This window comes from Heloderma suspectum, chromosome 4, assembly GCF_057233095.1.
Source record: "Heloderma suspectum isolate Gila_16-S chromosome 4, 16-S_ref, whole genome shotgun sequence".
Classification (NCBI taxonomy): Eukaryota; Metazoa; Chordata; class Lepidosauria; order Squamata; family Helodermatidae; genus Heloderma; species Heloderma suspectum.
Window position 1 is genome coordinate 68,148,968 of NC_139461.1, and position 22,633 is coordinate 68,171,600.

Here is a 22,633-nt window from a genome sequence, read left to right on the forward strand (position 1 = left end):
AAACAGAGATAAGGAATAAATAGAGCACAGGCAAAAGGAGATAGTTCTGTGAGAGCCCAGATTGCCGCCAGTCTGTTCAAGTGAGATGCAGTGCCTGTCCTTTTCCCAGATTAAATTAGTGTGCGAAATCTCCAGTGACCTCCTCCCCTTCTCCCCATACTCTTTAGCCAAGCTGCACAGCCTCTGCTGTAAAGTATTCATTTTATCCAGGGACAAGTTGGACAATAGAACTCTCCCTGATACTTATGGACAGCTGTCGTCATTCAGAGGGCTTTTCAGCATTTCATTTTTCAGAGGAGTTAAAAGGGTTTATGCCTTGTAACTGAAGAGAGGGCAGAAATACATGGATGCCAACTCTGAGGTTGCCTGGAAAGAGAAAAACAACAACACACCTTTGCCAACCTGTGCTGTGAAAGACTGCTCATCATGCTCTTTTGCTGTTGTTTAAAGGGATTTCAGTAGATATAATGTGATTACACTGAAGCATGAACTGGATGGAGGAAATAATAACAATCAACTGCAGGAACACGCAGGGTCTCCAAAGTTACTGCAATTATTAAAGGTCACCAATGCAAACCTTTCTGACTGTCCCATTCCATTCGTCCCCATTGTTTGTGTTTAAATCGGCTGCCTCTTCCCTTCAGCAAGCTCCCAAGAAACATTAAAGCCTCATGAGATACCTCTGTAGTCTCATTTTTTTTTTTTTTAGTGATTTACTGCAAATATATTCAGCATCGGACTGATTAAATAGACCTTCGGCAACCTTGAGGGTCACTGTGTAGAGTATGTACATAGAAAATGCATCAGCCCATTGTACCCTGGAAGCTAATGAGATTGGTCGTTAAGTAAATGACACAAAGCCTACAAAAAAAGCTTAGCAGCTCACTAGAGTATCACAGAGTGTCCCTGCACACCACACAACGACACAAACACTGGACTAACCTAGCCCACCCCTGCTTTATTCTACATCACTGCTTCCCTGATGTCAGCGCGAAAGGCAGAACAAAGGCTAAAAGGCACACGGTAAGTCAGTCTGACAATTATGCCCTAGGGAAAAAGTAGAGCAAAATCTTAGCCTAACCAAAGGCTCGAAAGTCCATTTTGGACAAGTAGGTCATAATGAAGGGATTGCTTTTGTGTCACTTCTGAACGGGGGGAATATCTTTAGGAATGGCTGCCTTTTTCTCTCTGTGTCATCTTTACAAAAGTTTTGAATTTCTAAAGTAAAGCGTGATGGGATGCTCAGTAAACTTAACATTGCTGTGAGAGTGTTGTGGTGACAAATGCATTCTTGATCGTATCTGAATGCAATAAGTGCCACCCCAGCTGAACCTCAACTTTACAAGCATCCACTCTGTTCTAGCTTTCTGCAAAAAAAACCAACATCTTTTAAAGATACACCATAGAAATAACTGTGTATTAATTTCAAATTTCAATGTACTTGCCAGATGCTTATTCCCCTGAATAAATGACATGGCATTTAGAACCATGTGTACAGAACTGATGCTTGTTATCATCTTGGATATTCAGACAGAAGCCAGAGTATTAAATCATGGTGTCTTTCCCCCAATCCTTCGTCCATTTGCTTTTTGCTGAAAATAAAATAAAGATGTGAGGATGTGTTGGTTACAATAATAACACCGACAGCTGTTTTTGTTTTTAAAAAATACATGCAGAGTAAAAACAGCTGCTAATCTTATTTGTTTGCCTGTGTATGTGTTGTTTTAATGTGGAGTAGTGCTGACTGAGCTTAGTAGATCAAAGACTCCCTTCCATACCACTCTCCTTTTTTTTTTTTTTCATTCTTAAAAAAATGGCAACAGGAAGTTGCAAGAAAGTCTTGCTTCTGCACCTGAAATATTTTCTGCTGGTTTTACCTCCAAATGCACAGGAATGGGAGACAAGGGAATAAACTTCAAGTAACAGTTATAAGATATTCAGATAAATCACATGTTAAAGCTAAAATTACTAAAATGTGCTGATAAAAGCAATAATAATCATATATTTCTTTTTGATAAACAGCTAAAATATAAAGTCCGGAGTGTTTGTTTTTGCGTTACCACATTTCATGATCTACCCTTTGTAATTTAGAAGCTAATACATTTTTTTAAGAATACATGTGATTTATAAACCTAATTTAGAATATTCAGATTGTTTCATCAAACTTTTCCTACTCTACTGTCAACTCACAAAATCTTATCTTAAATACATTTACTTGGAAGCAAGTGTCACTGATTTCAACAGAACTTACTTCTCACTACCACAGGTACTTATCACTGAAACCTAAAACTGCAATCCAGACTACGCTGAAGTCAACAAGGATTTTAACATAGACAACTGAAAAGAAAACAGATAATATTATTTGTGTGTGCAGCATATGTCATAGACCAATTGCTGTGAGTTAATATTCTCTATAGAATGTTTTAAAAAGTTAAATTATTAACAGTGTTAATAGCCTGATTAGTAATCTGTACATGGAAAGTACCAGGTTATTCATCTGCAACTGTACTTTACACCTTCAATTTCTTCTGCTTGGACAGCTGAATGAGAAGTGTGTGAACAAGCTCAAGTTGCTAATTATGATTTTACCATATGTTCTTGGGTGTTTGTATCTCAGTAACATGTATGTTTGTTTAAATTCCATAAAACATGGAGTACAACTGTTAGCTGTTATCAATAACAACAACAACAACAACAACAACAATTCCATCTTAGGAACATAATTGCACATAGTATGCCATATTAAATTCACTAGAGAGCATAAAATTTCAGCTCTAAACTGGACTTTCCTAATTTATCATAAGTGAGTAGTTCATTTTCCTCTGTAAGTTTGTGTTTTACCTACAGGTGTGATATTTCATGGGGAAATTTCATAGCACCATCAAGTGGTTATTAGTATATTGTTTTTGCACCTTAGGTATCAATCTTTTGCACACTTAACTGGGAATAAGCTCTGTCAAATTCAGTGAGACTTACTCCCGAGTAGCCATACATAGGATTGTGCTCTTAGGGAGTTATAATGGTTGGTGCTTACATTTGTTAAGTCTATACACTTGTATGTTGTTGTTGTTTTTTCAGATGGCCATGTGCTGATTTAAAGGGATAAAAGTGCATTTTGCAATGCTTCAAAAGAATTATGCATACAGTATTTGTCTAGAAATAATGTATTGATCAGGCTCTCTGGGAGCATTCTAAAAGCCTACTACATTTCCATATGTTTCCTCCACACAGACACTTTTTTTCATAAGCTTGCCTTTAACCCATAAGCATGTCTTTAACACAAAGGCAAATAAACAGGAACACCTATTGCATGTGTTGTTTAGCACCTTTTATTATCTGGGACAGGGCAGGGTGCTCTAAAAGCACTCTGACAGGAAGAAGCCCCATCTTGGTCAAGATGGTCCAACAGCGGCCAGCCGGCCACTGACTACCTTTTCATGTCCTATCTTAAACTCTGTGAACTTGCTTTATTCTAACACTGGGTTTCCCCCTATTCTGATTTCAGAAACCAAAAGCTGAGAAGTGCTTGTCCATTTTTCTAGAATAATCTTTCTCAATGCAATTATAGACAGCTGTCTCCCAGGCTGAGACACACTATGTTACCTGTGTAGTGATGTATCATGTACCAAATGCTAAATGCAGCAGGTTGAAATCTAAATCTCTGTGTTGGCACTGGATTGTGAAAATGAAGAGCAGCTTCGGAGACAGAGGTTCCAGTCCCTGTAGGTGTGTAAATAGTTTTTGCTGATGACTTCAAAACACAAAAAGTAGCACTGCACTTGAATAACTTTATCCAAAAATATTTGTAAAATTAACCTTACATTTCCAACTCTCACCCAAAGTGAAAATAAAATAAATCCCTGCATCTTCAGGTAGCAAGGTGATGGGGAAACCTTCTATGAGACCATGGAGAACAGCTGCTAGTCCAAGAAGAAATAATAATGGGCTATATGGACAAAGACCAACCCGGTATAAGGCAGAGTCCTATATTTCCTATCTTTAATGGGATAAAGCTAGATTTGTAGTTATGTTCAAAGTTTGTGGTCAAAAGTTAACTTTTTGCCAGTGTGTTTATTGTAGGGAAATACTGTCAACAAATCAGAGAAATGCAAGTATCCTGAGCTTCAAGAAATGATGCACATGCTTAACTTTGCTCTACTAAGCAAGTGGACTGAAATAATGCAACTAAGCATTTCTGTAGGTTTTTCAGGTCAAACCTATTTTCATTTTAAGTGAGATTTGGAACTGTGCAATAGGATTTCACAGAACTCAGGTTATTCTGTTTAGAAGTTACTGACTCTGAAAAGTTTATGGGTTGGATCCAGGTTTAGTAATGCTTGGACTACACCCACTGAAATCAATGGGTCTTAAATTAGTCATGATTTACTTGTCTCTTTGATTTCAATGGCTCTACTCTAACCATCAGTAACTCTGGATCCAACCCTATCTCTTCTAGAACTGCTTGTTATTACCAGCATTATCCCTTTTCTCATAATGCAACATGAAATGTATCCCCATATATCAGCTATGTACAAATGACACCTCCGCCCCACCCCATTATCAAGATACATGAGGCAGCTGGATTGGCCAGACAAAATGTTAATGGTTCCAAGGGCACTTTTATGGACTATCAGGTCGATATTCCCTGCACTAAGAAGGATTTACATGATACAGAATACAGATTCTGTTTATTCTCAAGTTTTTAAAAAAACAAAAACAAAATTCACTTAAAAAGTGATCAAAGAATTCTGTGCCCTACCAACACCAGATATACGATACTGCATCAAATAGTTTGCACTCTCAAAAACTGCATCTATAGTTGCTAACTGATATTTACAATGTTCAAATACAATCAAGCATTTAAATGGGACTGATCTCCAAAGGAGACAGTGTTTTCACAATGCTGAATAAAATTGTTCTTCAGTGACATTTTCTTGTCCCCTAATTATAGTATGAAGATATAAATCCATTTGCCAACAAAATTGCTCTTTTTTTTTCTAAATTATGGAATTTGTGCTTGTAAAAATAGCCCAGCAATTTAAACTTAATGTGCTCTTTTGCATTTGTTTCTTGTAGTCTGATCCTGGACATGTTACTCAAGTAAGTCCTACTGAGCTTAAATGAGGCTTACTCTCAAACGTGTTCATGGAATTGCAGCCTTAACTGTATATAGGCTGTATCATGCTAAATCTATTATAGGTATGCAGACCAATCTGTTGTTACACATCTAAATTTGGTATTAACATCAGAGTAATACCAGAAAACTTGTATTTTTCCCTTACCTAGGCATGCAATAAATATAGTCAATGTCAAAAAAGAGTTAACAGTTTTTCCAAAATAATAATAAAAAAAAATATCCTGTTGTTAAAAACAGATTGAATATGACTATCCAATACAGACAAGCCACTGAGAACTATGCAAACTTTGCTGGATAAAATTTCAGGGCAATATTCTAGTGATTAGAATATGGCACTTTTACTAGTTTTTGTCCAAATGATCATGTCTTTTGTACAAATAAAGTTTTCTCTACTTTAGGAAACAAGGCTCATAAGATAGCCCTACATATATTCTTGACTGTGTGAAAGCAAAATATTTATTCATCAAAATATCACTCAGGCTAGAGAGGAAAAGTACGTAATGTTTAAGTTTGATGAGAAGTTGCTTGAACAGAGCTTTCTCTGCTCTGTATGTGAACCATCACTCTCAGCAAAAAAGGGTTAAAGAAAATGCATTCTGTTGCATCTGCTTATTAAATCCCTTACTTTAGTAGAAATTCAAATTTTGTAAGATTATTCGTTTTATTGATGCATATAATTATAATCACAAGCCATCTGCTGATTTGGCAGGCATGGTTAAAATCTCTAACTCTCATAACCTTTCAAGTACAGTGCCCTTGGGACTCTATTTCACTTTTATATTTTGGAAAACACATATGAACAAACAAGAGAGGTCATATGCCGAAAGTCAGACCTGTTAAAATCCCTCAGTATTAGAGATCCTGGACCTAAGAGTAAAGAAAGTATTGGGTCCCCCCCCCCGAATATTGTGTGTTGGGTTTTTTTAATTCTAACTTCAGGAAGAGATTATTCTCTCATGCAGTTGGGGAATTTGAATTTTTGCTAGGGATTAAAGCTCTTTTCTCCTACTCTTGGGACCAGGGTTCCATGTCTAAACTAAAAGAACAAATATTGCTCAATTTGGTTGTCACAGGTGAATGGAACACATTTGACCTTGCCTGTATTTGAAGCACATTTTGTTTAGAGAACTGGTCTAGTAAAGAGGCTAAAATACTAAACTACAAACTGAGAAGTCCTGGGTTCAGATATCTCCGTGAACTCACTAGGTGTCCTTAGGTTGACATCTCTGCCTCAGCCCCAATCTGCAACATGGTGATAATAATACTGAACTACCTAACAAGATCGTTGTAGAGATTACAACAAGATGTGAAGTGCTTTAGGCATTCAAAAGTGGTATATACATGCTAATTTTTAGTATTATATGGAAGTGTTCTTTAAAAACTTCTTTTTGGACTTAAGCAGTGCTTCTGTTTCCAATAGGGGAGAACTGATTATTTGTTTTGCATTAATGGCTGCCTTTCACCATGAAGATCAGAAACCTTTAATTTTGAGGGCTAAACATGGCAATATGCACAATGTAGCACTTTATCGCCATTGTCACTGGCCTGCTTTTTAAAAAACAATTAAGTATATGCACATTTGCATCCTATTGGCCATTTGCTTTTATTTGTCAGGTGTGACACACTCTTGGCTTCTGTTGGCAAGACACAAGGGAGTTTGTGGATGATCAGACTTGAATGATCCTGAAATGATTTTTCATCTGAAATTCTAGAACATGGAATAACATGGAAGAATTGGTGAGGGGGTGCAGGGGAGCTGAAGGCTAGGTGTAAAACTTGAAGTACTAAGGAAATGCTACAAATCCAACAACAAATCCAATGCTACAAATCCAACAACAAATCCACACATACTATCTGACATTAGGATGCCATCATTTAGGCCTATTTTGTTATATTTCCTACTGTATCATAAGCTAAAACTTTGCCTCCTGTTCAACGGATAATACATGAAAGAATATATGCAGCGTGCATATTACTTTGCACCTTTTGGGAGGTTTGATTATCACACCACACACACTCCTTTATGGGGAAACAGGAGGCATATGCACATGTTTGAAAGTATCTGCACAGCTGAAACTAGGGAAACCGGCTGACTGTAGCTCTGGTTTATTTCGCAACCAATTAAGTATGACATCTGTTGAAACTCAGGAAACCAAGATCCCTTCCCCCTTTTCAAAGAGTTATTTGCACTGCTTGTCTTTCACTCGGAAATCACAAAGGATCATTTTAGGAATAAACAAGATGATGCACCAAGTCAGCAGAAACCATTTTAAAAGGCTAAATTTATTTGGATGAGTTTATTTGGGAGGTGGAGGGCACACAACCCAACCTTCAGGCACAGAATTATAATGACTGTCACCCACTGAAAAACATACTGTCATCGCACTTAGCTTTGCTTGTGCAAGTGCATATCTGTCGACCTGATTGCCAGTTGCCACATGGGAAACCAATCCTCTTTAGTGTCCACTCTGTTGGGAAGAGAACGTTTACCATGCCTCGCCTTCCCTAGATTTCTATTTAAGAACTGGGGTGGATGCTATAGGCACCATGTTTTACCATAGTATTTTTCTGTTTGTGGTTGTCTGTGTACAAGAAATATGGCTACTTGTCATTTGTAACTCTGGATTGTATCCAGAATCCAGTGGCTTGTATCCAACGTTAGTTTATCTTAAGTCCTATTCATTTCAACAGGTCTAGTCCAAGTAGGACTAACATTGGGTACATCCCATTGTTTATACAGAAGCCCCATTCAGGCATTCTGTAGCTGTGTAGAATAAATGTGTGAGGAATGGGAGCACTTTAGTCCTGCCTGGAAAATCAGGATTCTCAATTGTGTGGAAAACCTCCATGGATATAGGAGGCTCTCCTCCTCAGAAAGTCACCCTCCACAAGGAGAGGGCCATGGAAACGTGCAAGGAAGGGGTTAGGGTTAGAGAGCTCCATCTCCTCACACATTTATTCTACCCAGCAACAAAATGCCTGAATAGGGCTAAAATTTCAGCCAGATCCAGAGCTCCAGTATGCATAGGGAACTCTCAAGACTGGGAATGATATTTTATGCATCCTTATAACAGTGGTATGTCACTATCGTTCTGGAGGAATAGAAGATGAGAGCAAGGCTTGATCAATGGTACCCAATAAATTCATGGCTGAGGTAGAAGTCTTTGTCCAATTTGGTCCAATTCTTTTCACTGGGCCACTTATGCACCTGTCTGTGAGTCTTCTTCTTAAGGTTGGGGTTTTGAAAGCTGGTCTCTTGCTCTTCTACTCTTGCTCCTGTCTCCAAAGGCTAAAACGAGCTGCATTCCTGTTTTCTGTTAATGTTGCTCAAACTAAGATGGTAATACTGATATTTTTTTAAAAAGACAGATGATGTCACATTGTGGAATCAATCCCATCATAAATACAATTGGGTCAGCCTGTCAGTTCTAAAGCAAAGCAAAACAGTTTCCCATTCATCCCATTCCTGAGCACACATTTTTGAAAGGAGATGTCAGGAGTATTTATCTCCTGTTGCTGCTGTGGGTACTCTCATAGATCAGCCTTCCCTGATCTGGTGCCCTCCTGATGTGTTGGACTACAGCTTCCATCATACCCAACCAGCATGGCTATTGGGCCAGCTGGCTGGAGGTGGTGGGAAATGTAGTCCAACAAATTGGAAGAGCACCAGTTTGGGGAAGACTGTCCTAGGTAACAGGGAATATGATGGTGGATGGCATTTACAGAGCGATGGAGACAAGATAAGATGGAGAGATTCTGCAAAGCTCATGTCTGGGACAGACATCTCTTGGCATAGGGAGGCTGTTTTCAGTGGTATCTTCAGTGACAAGTGTAATATATGCTCCAGCCTGTTCCAAGTAGTAGACTTAGTATCTAAAACTGTCCTTTTTCTTTAGCTGGGTTTATTTTTTGTTACATTTTACAGGTGCTTCATCTGGTGGAGAACCTAAAACCTAGTTGTTAGGCAAGCTTTCACGTGCTGATGCTGTCTTCTGCTAGATTTTGCTTTCAGTTTTTGCTGCAATGCTGATGTTGTAATGTAATTGCAATGAAACCATTATTTTTGTTGCTACGTATCTTGCTGTTTTTAAACTTTCTTTTCAAAAGCCACCATGGGGGCCCTTGGGGAATGAAAGCGCTGGAAACTGAGTACTGTAAATTATCACTAAACAAAATGCAGAGGGGCAATATACTGTCCATGAAAGAACTGAAAGATTCCAGCAGAAAGTTATTCAAAATGTAATGAAGTGCAGGATTCAGGAAAATATCTAAAAAAAACAAAAAAGATTCTACCAAGGCATTACATCCTCTCATAGTTCTTATTATCAACATGTGCAAGGAAAGGAACATTTAAAAGCTGCAGGACTTTTTAAGAACTTGCCTCTTTACTTAGGGCACAATCCTATGCATGTTTAGACAGAAAAAAGTCCTACAACTCCCACCATTTCCCAGCCAGTCATGTTGGAGAATGAATGCTGGGAGTTGCAGGACTTTTTTCTGTCCAAACATGCATAGGATTGCACCCTTGTAAATCTCATGTTGAAGAGGAAGGTAGTCCTTGTATTCTTGAGTTATTGCTTGCATAACTACTGCATTTGATCAGATCCTCCATTCACTGAGTAATCCTGTGCTTCATCCTCAGAGCCCAACTCATGCTCTCCTTTATCCAGGTCTTTTTTTCCTGGTAGATTTGCCAATCTTCCCCCTTTTCCCCACTCAGCTGTGCTGAGGCATCTCTTTCTGCTGGTTCATCCACACACAAAAGTAAATCTCTCTACAACCCGTTCAGAATTCTGCATTCCATTGTTGCAAAATGTGGAGGCAGAACCACAAAGACTGGAGTTAGTCTAAGAACTTCTTCACACAAAGCTTTTATCCTGCTATTGAGATTGGATACTCACAGAAGTTTGTGGGTCCTTCAGATGATGTCATCAACCTCCAGGGCATCTCCCACGCGAAATGGCCTTTATTCTGTTTTTTAAAAAATGATTGGAGATAATGAACTATCAAATTACAGCATTTGAGTCCAGTTTGAGTTTCCTTGTGAAAAAGGAAAAGCCACAGTAAGACGAGCTAGACTGTAGCACCATCTAGAGGCTGTATAATGAAACATATCGAAGACTCAGTTAAGGGGGAGAAAGAGGGGGAAAAGGGGGGACGGAAGCACATGTAAAGGGAGTTCATTGTGATCCTGTATTTCAAACCGATGCAGAAAGTCCCGTGTTAAATGTGGGATTTTAGGCTGGTGTAGAGTTGCTCTTAGAGGGTTTTCAAGAGTCCAGAGGGAGGGATACTTTTATACTTCCTTCTTGCTCCCCTTGTTGCTGAGGCCCAAACCTATTGCCCCTAAGAATGTCACTGTATAATTCAGGAATCTCATCCTGCTTTTCCTTAACTATTGCACAATGTTATAGTTTGAACAGGCCAGGGTAGCTAATTTTTGATATGCATGTTGACTTATGGATGCCTTCCTAACCCATAGTGCCAGATTGGAAAGCACAGCATTTGAGTTCCCAGTGTGCCCAACTGATTAGTTGCTTTGAGTTGTGTTCTTAAGATATGTAAGGAAGTAGCATGAAATGGCTTGTAACGTGATAACCCGTGTGACATCAGCTTCTAGGAGGCTTTGGATGTGTATCTGAGGGACAAACCAAATGTTATACTTAATGTGCAGATGGCAGCCACATCTCCAGTTGCTGCTCTCTCTCAGTAATACCTAGTAAAGGGGTAGGCAACATGTGAAAGTGCCATTTGACCATCTATTGTGCAAAAGCAGAAGAGATTGCCATTGACAGAGCCCTGTTCCATCCTGCCCAGTCTCCCAGTTAATGCCCCTCCACTAAAAGTAGGATATCAGTGTAAAAAGGCAGCACTGTATGTCTGAGCAAAGACCGAATAACACATAGGATCTTATATCAAAATCAATTGACCAAGAATGTATAAAAGGAGCATAACATTGAAATAATTTCCAAATGCCTTTTAAATGATCCACTGTCAGCATGTGATGTAATTATTGTAATCCTTTTGATTGTTTTGTACAGAGCATTACATTCCTTTTTGTGATTCTAATACTTCTACCAGAAAATCTTCTGTGTGGTTGTCAGATTTTGAGTATCACTTTGTGCCCTTTCTTCTTCATCTCCTCCATTACCTAATGATGGGACTTCGCTTTGAAGGGTTATACACCCTCCTACCACTAAGTTATTATATCCAAGTTGATTTCTATTGACACTTTTACCTTGTGTACCAGCTGAACTTAACCTCCAGCTTTGGTAATGTAAAGGCCACATTTCTCTTTACATCTGCTCTCTAGCTCCGAAGAGGCGTATCTCTTCTGCTTATTGTTAGCATAGAAACAGATTCAAGAGGTTTCATCCATTTCTGGGCTGGTCCTTAATGGGAATTGCATGTAGGGGCAGTGCTTAATTTTTAAAAAGAAAAGTGCCAGGGTTCAGGTTTTTGGGATTCAGGCCTGCCATTGATGAGGTTGCCAGTGATGAGGGAAAGATACCTTGTACATGCTCAGAAACATGCTGTTTCTCTAAAGAAAGGGTAGGGCCACAGATAAGTAGAATATTGCTAAAGGCCATAGTTGAAGGAAGAAGAATGTGGGTGCAAGACCAAAAGTACTTTCATGTATCTTTTTGTTTTCCTATGTACCTTAACAACCATTTTGTGCTATTTTGCTGCACAGATGCTATTAGCTGTGGAGAGAAGTCACTAAAAGTACGATACTATACATATCTACGCAAAAGTAAGGCTTACTGAGTTCAGTGGGGCCTACTCCCAGGAAGATGGCTATAGGATTGCAGCCTTAATGTGTTAGACATTTGCCTTTCTACTCTGGACTCGCCCTGAAGATACAAAGCTAGTCCACTGTATTTATGGTGGCCAGTTCCATAAATATAACAGCCCTGTTGCTTAGTGTATCTGGTCTCCTCAGACAGTCAACAGCACAGTAAATGTGGGACTTGCCAAATAATTTCCCTGTGTTTTCTCTCAGATACCCCAGAAGCAGGTATTTCTGAACCACATTATCCCAAATAGTCATGAATCTTGACTGGCAAACCTTCCAAGTCAAGAATCAATGTGGGAGGGAGCATAGCTCAGTGGTACAGCATATATTTTGCCTGCAGAAGTTCCCAGGTTTCAGTCCCCAGCATGTCCAGTTAAAAAGACCAGATAGGTTGTATGAAAGAGACCCTGAGACCAAGGAGAACTGAAACTAGTTAGAATAGTCATTTCAGGACTAAATAGTCAAATAGTCTGACCTTGTATAAAGCAATATCTGAAAGGCAGAATCTTTTACATTTTAGTTGAATTACCATCTGCATCTTGGTCTCTTATGAATCACCATAGGCAGAAAGTACTGCATAAGAAAATATTGTAAGAAAAGTACATAACTCAACTACTTAAAGTGTATTGTTGTATATAGTAATAAAACTAGTTCATGTATTTAAAAAGTACTGGAATGGAGAAAAGAAAGTTTTTGATTGATACACACTCTTAAAGCTCTTCAGCTTGGAGACTGATAGAGTGCCACCATTAGAACCACAAACATTATTTACAACAAAATACATAAGGACACAGTCAAAAGGAAACTGCACAATAGACACTGGTAGTTGACAGCCCTCCTGATGTTGTGGTCCCAAAGAGGTAGCAAAAGTAGGTAGCTTGCCATGTCCTTGATAAACTACCATACATGGCTGGTGGGATACATTAGCCTTCATAGGGCAAAAGTCTTGGAGATCCATTTGAAAGGTGCAGCTGCCTTGCCAGGAAGGAAAAAAACAATAACACCTGGCAACCCTAAATGTCACAGAGTATCACTAATCTCCTGTCTAGCAGAAGAACTGTTGACCTTAAGCCCCAATTAACCCAGATCCCAGGTACCATGTCCAGTGCTGGCTCCAGGTTTTGGAGGGCCCTTGGGCAAGACACCCTCAATGGACCGCCTTCCTCAGTAAGTCTGTCTTCTCATTGCCATTGCTCCCACCTGCTATTGCTCCTCATTCCCTTTTTCATCATTGCTCCCACTTCCGTGCTTGACAGGCAGATTGCCACTGAGCAAGCAGGCTATGCTGCTCCTCCTTATCACCACCACTGTTGTCTGGGCCAGGGTGAGAGGCAGCTAAACAAGCAGGTTGCATTGGTCAAGAGGAGGAGCAAGGCCAGGGGGCTGTTGTCAGTGGGCTTCTTCTGGGGTGTGGGTCCTTGGCAGGAGCCTGACCATGCCTACCCTTGGCCCTGATTATGTTACTCAGCATATATTAAGAAGTTGACAACTGTTCAACTCTTGAACATACTTGAAAAGAGTATGTTTTTACTCTTGATCATCCAGGGATATATCTCCTAATAATGTAGTGGTGGTGGTGGTGGTGGTGGTAGTTGTAAGTAAGCTTATGTCATTAACTGCTAATGAGACCACTGAGGGCTTCAGATAAGTCTTCTGTTTTATTGCCTTCTCTTTGCAACATTCATTTTTAGTGCATTAAATACTCAATCACCTTGAATGTCTTGATGGAAAGGTTGTATATATAAATGAAGTAAATAAAGAATAAAGAATGGCTTGGATCTAGAAGAGGCTTTCCATGAATGGAATTGGGGTGTTGTTGTTCTCTGATTCCCCCTCCCCCCTGCAGCATCCTGCACTGCCAACCAGGCTGATCCAGAATGTCCCACACAACCCTCCGGAGTAGGGAAGTTGGAGAGGGTGATTGAGACCCTAGAGTGCCCCATTCCATAAGCAGCTCAATTTGTGGCACTCTGGATCCAAACCCATGTTGCCTATGGAATCCTTTTTTTGTTCTTGAGGCTGCTGCAAACATAATGCAACTCTGGGAGAGTGAACTCAGTTATTTTGGAGATAATTTCTAATGCACCTAAAATTCTGTTACCTCTGATTACACGCCTATACCATATTTTGAGATAGAGATAACTGGTGTTTAAATTTTGCTCCATACAGAGTTTATATGCCATTCAAAAAACTGTTTAGAAGCAGAATTAAGGTATGCTTAGGCCACAACGCTATACATGTTTAGACAGAAAAAAAGTCCTACAGCTCCAGCATTCCCAATGCTGGCTGAACAATGCTGGGAGTTATAGGACTTCTTTTCTGGCTAAACTCATATAGGATTGTACTCTTAATGCACCTTGAAGATGCGGGCAGGGGCATACTGAGATGACAAGAGAATTAACCATTTTGTCAGAAGAAGACAAAAGTGGGGAGTGTGTTTATTATATTACATTGTTTGTTTTTAACAGTTTTATTCTGTTCTTTTTCCTCTAAGGCAGGCATGAGGAAGTTGAGGAACCCAGGCCAGATACAGGCTAAGAGAGGTTCCCATCCAGCCTTTTTGTCCCATCCCTCTCCTCAGGCCCTGCTCCTTCTACCCAGGCAAGGAAAGGCTCTTCTTTACACTCACCATCTGATTGAGGAGAAGAGCTTTTCCTTGCTATACTGTGACAAAATGCTTTTGTCATTTCCTCTCTCCTCCATGGGTACTTCCTGTGCTGTCCCAGGTAGCACAAATGGCAGCAAACTGTCAACGGGGTAAGACAGGATCTCTTCCATGAGCAGTTTGCTGCTGTTCCATGCTGCATAGTACAGCAAACTGTCTGTAAGGAAAGGGAATGATGTTGATGTCTTCCCCCATGGTGATTTGCTATCTTTCCGTGTGTGAATGCTTGTGTGTCTGTGTTTACATGAATAACTGTGTGTGTATTAGGAATGTCTGTCGCTGGGAAATCTGGTTCTTTTTTGACTTGATGAAGTTTTGCAGTGTGTATAACTTGATTTGCACTTGGAAGACAAGCTGTGGGCCTTTCCCCAAACTCCAGGAACTTTCTTTGGTGCTTTTTCCCATAGGTTCTGCAATTTGCACAAATTTCTAAGCAGCTTGCACAAGTTTGGCTGTGATTTGCACAAATTGCTTAGAGCTTTGCACAAATAACTTAGAAATTTGAGCAAATTTCTCAGAAGTCCCTAAATGGCTTTCTCTGACATCACTAGTGTGCAAGCCAGCAGTGGGAGTAGTGGATAGGGATGTTGGAGAAATCCATTTTGGGGGGTGGAGTTCAATTAGTTTTCCTTGGTTTGCTCCCCTCCCCCGGACTTCGTTCTGGCCCTCACTGAGGCTTCTGACTTGGTCTGCAAAGAGTCGGGCCAGTTCATGTATTTTCCAGGCATTCTGCACATATCTTTTTTGCAGGTTCCAGAATTTGCACACATTTCTGAGCAATTTGCACAAATTATGGCTCAACAGCCCAAACAAATGAGCAAAAAAAGTTCCCAGAGTTTGGGGAAAAGCCTTCAGGTTGGCTCGCAAATGCAAATCAAGTTGTACATGCGATGGAAGTCCATCAAGCCAAGAAAGAACCAGATTTCCCAGCAACAGACGTCCCCAGTAGTGGATCCATTCGCTACTGGCATATGGTCCCCTTTTGCAGCCCTTCATGGAAATACTAGGAATTGATATATGTTGCTGTGTGTGCTACTTGTTCCATATCAGTATGTGAATGATTTTATACTTTATATAATGTATTTTCATGTGGTGGGGGTTTTTTTGTGTGTTTTTTTTAAGTGAACTGCCCAGACCCCAGAGAGCTTTGGCTATGTGGGGGTATAGAAATATAATAAATGAAGTGAAGTGAATGAACCTTGGACTGTTTGCATGCAAAGTATGTACTCTACCGTCATGCTACAGCTCTTCCTCAAGGTTCATGGAGGAGCTTCATGGCTGAGTGGGGATTTCAATCTCATCTTCTTCAGCCCTAATCTGACACTCCTACATTGGTACAGGAAAACTATACAGGTTGAAAGAAATAACATATAGGAAAAGTATAATGTAGGCTGAGAGAAGCCATGGTTGCAGGGAGAGGGACATCTAGATCCATTTCAGTCGGGCTTCAGGCCTGGGCATGGGACAGAAACGGCCTTAGTCGCCTTGGTGGATGATATGAGGAGGGCTCTGGATAGGGGTGAATGCTCCTTCCTTGTTCTCCTTGACCTCTCAGTGGCTTTTGATACTGTTGACCACGGTATCCTCCTGGACCACCTGGAGGGGTTGGGCACTGGAGACACCATATTACGGTGGTTCCAGTCCTTCCTTTCCGGCAGGTACCAGAAGGTAGCACTGGGAGAGGAGGTTTCGGACCCGTGGCTGCTCACTTGTGGGGTGCCACAGGGTTCCATCCTCTCCCCGATGCTATTTAACATCTATGTGAAGCCTCTGAGGGCTATCATCAGGAGGTTTGGGGTGTGGTGTCATCACTATGCGGATGACATGCAGCTCTACCTCTCATTCAAATCTTCACCAAGGTTGGCCGTAGAATCCCTGTCCAAATGTCTGGAGATGGTGAGTGGCTGGATGGGGAGGAATAAGCTGAAGCTGAACCCTGACAAGACTGAGGTACTTTTGGTGGGAGACAAGAGGAGGTTGGGAGATGCTGACCTGGTGTTGAATGGGGTACGGCTACCCTTGAAAGACCAGGTCCGCAGCTTGGGGGTCATCTTAGACTCCCAGCTGTCCATGGAGGCTCAGGTGACAGCTGTGAGCCTGACAGCGCTGTACCAACTCCATCTGATATGGTGGCTTCTTCCCGACCATCTGCTCCCATCGGTAGTACATGCCCTGGTCTCCTCTCATTTAGATTACTGTAATGCACTCTATGTGGGGTTACCCTTGAAGACAGTTCGGAAGCTGCAGCTGGTACAGAACGTGGTGGCTTGCCTGATTAAAGGCAGCCACCGGCGAGATCACATCACTCCAGTGCTGAAGGGGCTGCACTGGCTACCAGTTGTTTTCCTGGCCAAATTCAAGGTGTTGGTTTTGACCTTTAAAACCCCATATGGCTCCGGCCCAGCCTGTCTCAAGGAGCACCTCCAGCAACACCAGACAGGCCGCTCAACAAGATCAACCTCGGATGGCCTTCTCTCTGTCCCATCAGCCAGGACAGCTAGGCTGGTGAGGACGAGGGAGAGGGCCTTCTCTATGGTGGCCCCCGCTCTGTGGAACTCCCTCCCTAGGGAACTCCGCCATGCCTCCTCTTTAATGAGCTTCTGCCATGCATTAAAAACATGGTTGTTCAGCAGGCATTTGGGGTGGGCTAGGATAATTTTAGAAATGTGATGTTTTTAATGTGGAATTTTATTGTGTAAACTGTTTTTATTGTTGTATATCGCCCAGAGTGGCTGGGTGACCGGCCAGATGGGCAATTAATCAATTTAATAAATAAATGAATAAAATTGAAAGAGAAGATGGTGCCATGTAATTGGAATGTGAGAAAGGAAGCAAATGGGAACAATCAAACAGTATGCTTTGATACTCTGATTCATATGATGCTTTTGGTATGTAGTTTTTAGACGTAGGAACTTTGACCATTTCTTATCTTAAGATATGTGTGGCTCACCAGACTGAATACAGCCAGCAGCTACAAAACAGCACATGTTGCCCATTGGCTATGTGCATTCTGCATGGTGGCTAATAGGGATGTACGAAAATTCTGCCACGGATCTCAGGGAGGCCCAATGCCAGTGCATTCGGGCCGCTGATATCGGTGGCAGAATGGCCCGCCCCTCCACCCCCCCCCCGGGACGAGACTTACCTTGGGTGGATCTTCCTGGTGGCAGCGGCTCCGGCGGCGGCTCCGGTGGCAGTTCGGCAGCAGCGGCTGTGGGAGCTGGTCTTCCGACTGGCTGCCACCGCTGCCATTTCCAGTTTAAAAAAAAACAAAAAAAGTGATAGGCTTATGTGAAGATTTACGTAGCCTATCACGGCTAGGTTTAAAAAAAAAACGTGATAGGCTACGTAAATGTTTATGTAGCCTATCACGTCTGACTTTAAAACAAAAAACGCGTGTACACAAATGGCGGTGGCCATGGCCGCCGCCATTTGCGTTCCTTATTTTGGCACGTCTTAGTCTACGTAAACATTTACGTAGACTAAGACGGCGAAAATAAGGGGAACAGAAATAGCGTAAACGCTACGCTATTTGCGTTCCCCTTATTTTCGCCGTCTTAGTCTACATAAATGTATGCGCGTTTGTTTGTTTTTAAGTCAGCCGTGATAGGCTACGTAAACATTTATGTAGCCTATCACGGCTGACTGCAGGGATGCAAACAGCGGCGGCTACGGCCGCCGCCATTTGCGTCCCTGCTAGCCAGTGGCTGGATATCCGGCTGCTGGTGGAGCCAGCCGGCGGCTCCGCAGAGTCGCTGCAGAGCACAGCCGGCCAGCCAGGATTCTGGGGGTGGGAGGAACGGAGCGCCTCCCCCCCCGGGCGAGGATTCCGGGCGGAGGGACGGAACGCCTCCCCCCAACCATAAACATAATTCGCGAAAGGTAAGTACCTTTCGTACATCCCTAGTGGCTAAGAAGTTGTGGAGGTATTTCTATTTACAGTATATATCACTGCTTCCCCCACCCACCCTCCGCTCCAGTTTTCCATCGGCTGAAGCTGGCAAATGTAGTTTTTTTGTTCAAGAGGATTTGTCAGATCTGTCATCAAATACTTTTTGGAAAACTGGGATACTGCAGGGTGAAAAAATCACTGTAAATTGTATTTTCAGTGACAGATGTTATTGACATAGATACCCACTTTTCTGGATGAGCTACAACAAGTCTTCCCCAACCTGATGCCTTCCAGATGTGTTGGACTGCAACTCCCACGCTGGCTGGGAATTATGGGAGTTGCAGTTGGTCCAATACATTTGGAGGACACCAGGTTGGGGAAGGCTGAGCTACAAGATTTCCTTATCCATTGCAGGGTTTTATGTTGAGGATTAAATGTTTGCTTTTAAAATGATACATGGTTTCTGTTCCATGTCTTGAATACTATACCTTTTCCCATTAGCCTTGCTTGTATATGACATGTCATGTAGGTCAGTTTCACACTCATTGGCCCTGTCTCCACCTCCATTCATCTGACATTCTGTGCAGGGCCTCCATGTACAGCGATATGCAGTGAAGTCTGTGCAGAATGTCAGATGAATGCAGAGAGGCTGGGGATGACAGCAGCTGATACAATTCTCAGTGCTCATTCTATACAACTTGTCATCTGCAAAGGCCCAGTATGCTTTAATTCCATGATTGTACACTGGTTGCTCCCATCTCTGAAAGTTTGTGAGAGCTGGGTCTGAAGGCCTATTTTGCAGGCTTCTATCCTGCTTTATTCATTAGACTCCGAGCAGCTGACAACATTTTTAAAAAGGTGTGAAGTTAGCAGATGTCTAAATATGATCAAGTTGAATCCAGATTGATTGTTCCATGAATGGAAGGGCTCCTTCCATTCACAGGAGGCACCGGGATCCAGCGGAGGCTCCCAACTGGAGAAAGAGGGACAGAGAGGCAGTCTTTGCCAATTGTCCCTTCTTCTTGGAACCCCCTGCCTCCTCTTTCATGCTGCTCTGAAGGGTCCCTTAGCCCTCCAGAGCAGCTTTTCAGGAGGCACAGAGGGAAGGAGGAATCACAAAGATCACATCACTGCCTCCTTCCTCCAATGTGAGCGGAACTCCACTAAGTAGTAATCTGGATCCAACATGAGTGTGTTTGTACACACACATGTGTGTACATACACACACACGTATGTACACAGAGAGAGAGAGATTCATTCTACATGACATATTCTTTCTACTCTGTATACCTAATCTGTCTGCAACAAGCTTGCACAAATAAAGTCTCACATTGCTTATTGGAGAAACCTGGCTTGGGCTTGACAGACCTCTGGAAGGTCAGAGTTCAAGAGCTAGGAATCCCTCTTGCTGACTCCACACTATTCTTATTTCATCTATGGAGGCCAGAATCAAGGAGATGGCCTGGATACATTCTGAAGTATGGAGGGTCCCAAGCCATTTAATCAAAAAGCATTTTGTGCTGCAAAGGTAACCAAGATGCTTTTTCGAAGTATCTTCTCAAGTACTGAGTAAATAGTAAGTAGGCCAAACAAACTATATTTAAAATACCCATCCAGCTAGGGATGTCGGAGAATTTCTCCATGAATCTCCGGGAGGCCGAATGCGTTGGCATTGGTGGAGAAACAGTCCGCCACCCCCCTGCCACCCCCCCGGGATGGGACTTAACTTGTGCGAATGTCCCTGGCGGCGGTGGCTCCCGGCGGCGGTGCGGTGGCGGCGGCCGGTCTTCCGACCGGCTGCCGCCGCTGCCATTTCCAAGTAAAAAAACAACAACAACAACAAACGTGATAGGCTACATAAAGATTTACATAGCCTATCATGGCTAGATTTTCAAAAAACACCGTGATAGGCTACGTAAATGTTTACGTAGCCTATCACAGCTGACGTTGGGGGGGAAAAAAGCGCGTAAGCAAATGGCGGCACCCATGGGCGCCGCCATTTGCATTCCTTATTTGGGCACGTGTAGTCTACATAAAGATTTATTTGGGCACGTGTAGTCTACATAAAGCTATTTGCGTTGCCCTTATTTTCGCCGTAGTCTACGTAAATGTATACGTAGACTACACATGCCCAAATAAGGAATACAAATGGTGGCGCCCATGGGTGCTGCCATTTGCGTCCGGGCTTTCCCCCCCCCCCAACGTCAGCCATGATAGGCTACATAAACATTTACGTAGCCTATCACGGCTGACTGCAGGGACACAAACGGTGGCAGCTACAGCCGCCACCATTTGCGTCCTGGCAGGAGAAGAGGTTTCGTGGCCGGAGGGACGGGGCGCCTCCCCCCCGGCCAGAATTTCGGCGGGGAGGGATGGGGTGCCTCCCCCCCGTCCAGAATTTCGGGGGGAGGGACGGAGCGCCTCCCCCCACCACGAAGCAAGCTGCGGGACCAGGTAAGGGACTTTCATCCATCCCTACATCCAGCAGAGTTTTTTCAAATGTTAAGGATGAGACCACAAAACCCTCTATAGGCCACTGTGACCGGTTTGCTCTATATCTGGCAGCTAATGTCTCTCCCATCCATTTTGATTTGGGTTCTACATTCTATTCTGTCTCAGCTTAGCCTATTTAAGTCATAGTTGCTTGGATAAGTTTTCAAATGGGAACAAGATGTTTGGATGAGGACCTTGCAAAGGTCCAGGTCATGCTATGTCCCCTTGAACGTTCTTCTAATAACAAGCTGTATGAGGTTGTGAAATGTCTCATTCACTGACGAGATCTGTTCCTGTTGTCCTGAAGATGGTGTGAGAATCAGACCGCTGGCCATCTGATGGTTTAGGCAATTATAGACTAGGCTTGAATTTCCATTTTTGGGCAAGTAGGTTGAGTAGGTAGTGCACATTCTCTTGGATGAAGCTGATTCTTGGCATCCTTACCAGTCAGGTTTCTGACCTGTTTTTGAGATGGGAATTGCTTTGCTCATCCTGGTTGACATTTTGCACCAGGAGAAAGGCAGCAGAAGTGTGATTCTGTTTTCTTTTGGATCAGTCACATTTACCATGACATCCTTTTGGGTTGGCCATTTGGAATTGGAGGCAATGCTTCTACTCCAAGCTGGATTGTGGATTCTAGAGATGGTGGTGCTGGGAGACTGTTCTTCCTTCCCATGGGAATTATCCCATTGCTCTTCTCTCCATCCAATATTGTCTCCCATGCTTTTTGACATGTACATGAAATCACTGGGAAAGCCTGCCGAGCAATTTGCATGATGCATGATGATACCCAGCTCTATTTCCCCTTTTCACCTGAACCAGGTGTAGGAGAGGCCTTCCTGAATGAATGTCTGAAATCTGTGATGTCTTGAATAAGGGTGAATAAAGTTATCCTTAGTCTAGACAAGATGGAGGCTGTGATTTTGAGAAGACCAATCAACCAGCTTTTGGAGGAATTGCCTGTTTTCTGGATAAAGTCGAGTCTACCTTAAGGGTCAGGAGTTTTGGCGTGCTTTTGGATCCAGCTCTGTTCCATGATATCCAGGTAGTCAGTGTGGCCTGAAATGCTTTTAAAGATAGGTTTTGTCCAGTTTATCAGCTGCACTCACAGCTGGGACGCAAAGATCTGGCTACTTTCACTCATACTTTGGTGATATCCAGATTAGGCTACTGCTATAATTCACTACATGTGGGGCTGTCCTTGAAGATGGTCTGGACACTTCAAAATTAACTGCCTGGAGGGTGTAAACCTAATCTGAAAACTGCTAAGAGGTGTAAGCCACTATTTTATCTTTCTACCTGAGAGTCCTTAAAAATTTTCACTGATGCAAGATCAATCACTTTGGTATCCTTATGCCAAAGAATGCTTTGGGAATTAAGGAATTCAACTTTTCTTGGAACTGAGGTCCATGCATTATAATGGGTGGTGGTGGAGGGGGACAAGAGTCTGTGTACAAAGGAGCTGAAACTTAATCCAGATAAGATGGTAGAACTGTGGGTTGGGAAACCAACTACTTTGGATGGATGTTTACAACTGGCCTTAGATGGGGTTGCACTCCCCCTGAAAGACCAAGTGGCAAGCACGCACTTTGGGAGTTCTCCTGGACTCTGAGCTAACTGGGGAAGCCCAGGTGGCTGCAGTGTCCAGGA

The 22,633-nt window shown here is 42.3% G+C and overlaps 1 protein-coding gene across 2 annotated transcripts in view; it reads left to right on the forward strand.

The window, feature by feature from the left end:
- The first annotated feature begins 849 nt into the window (after nt 1-849).
- The window catches only part of ST18 (ST18 C2H2C-type zinc finger transcription factor), a 195,179-nt gene continuing 173,395 nt past the window's right edge, over nt 850-22,633 (forward strand). For both annotated transcript variants that reach the window (XM_084849571.1, XM_084849572.1), the window contains exon 1: nt 850-1,023. In XM_084849571.1, the coding sequence (XP_084705697.1) occupies nt 850-1,023 (174 nt within the window). The remainder of the gene's footprint in view (nt 1,024-22,633) is intronic.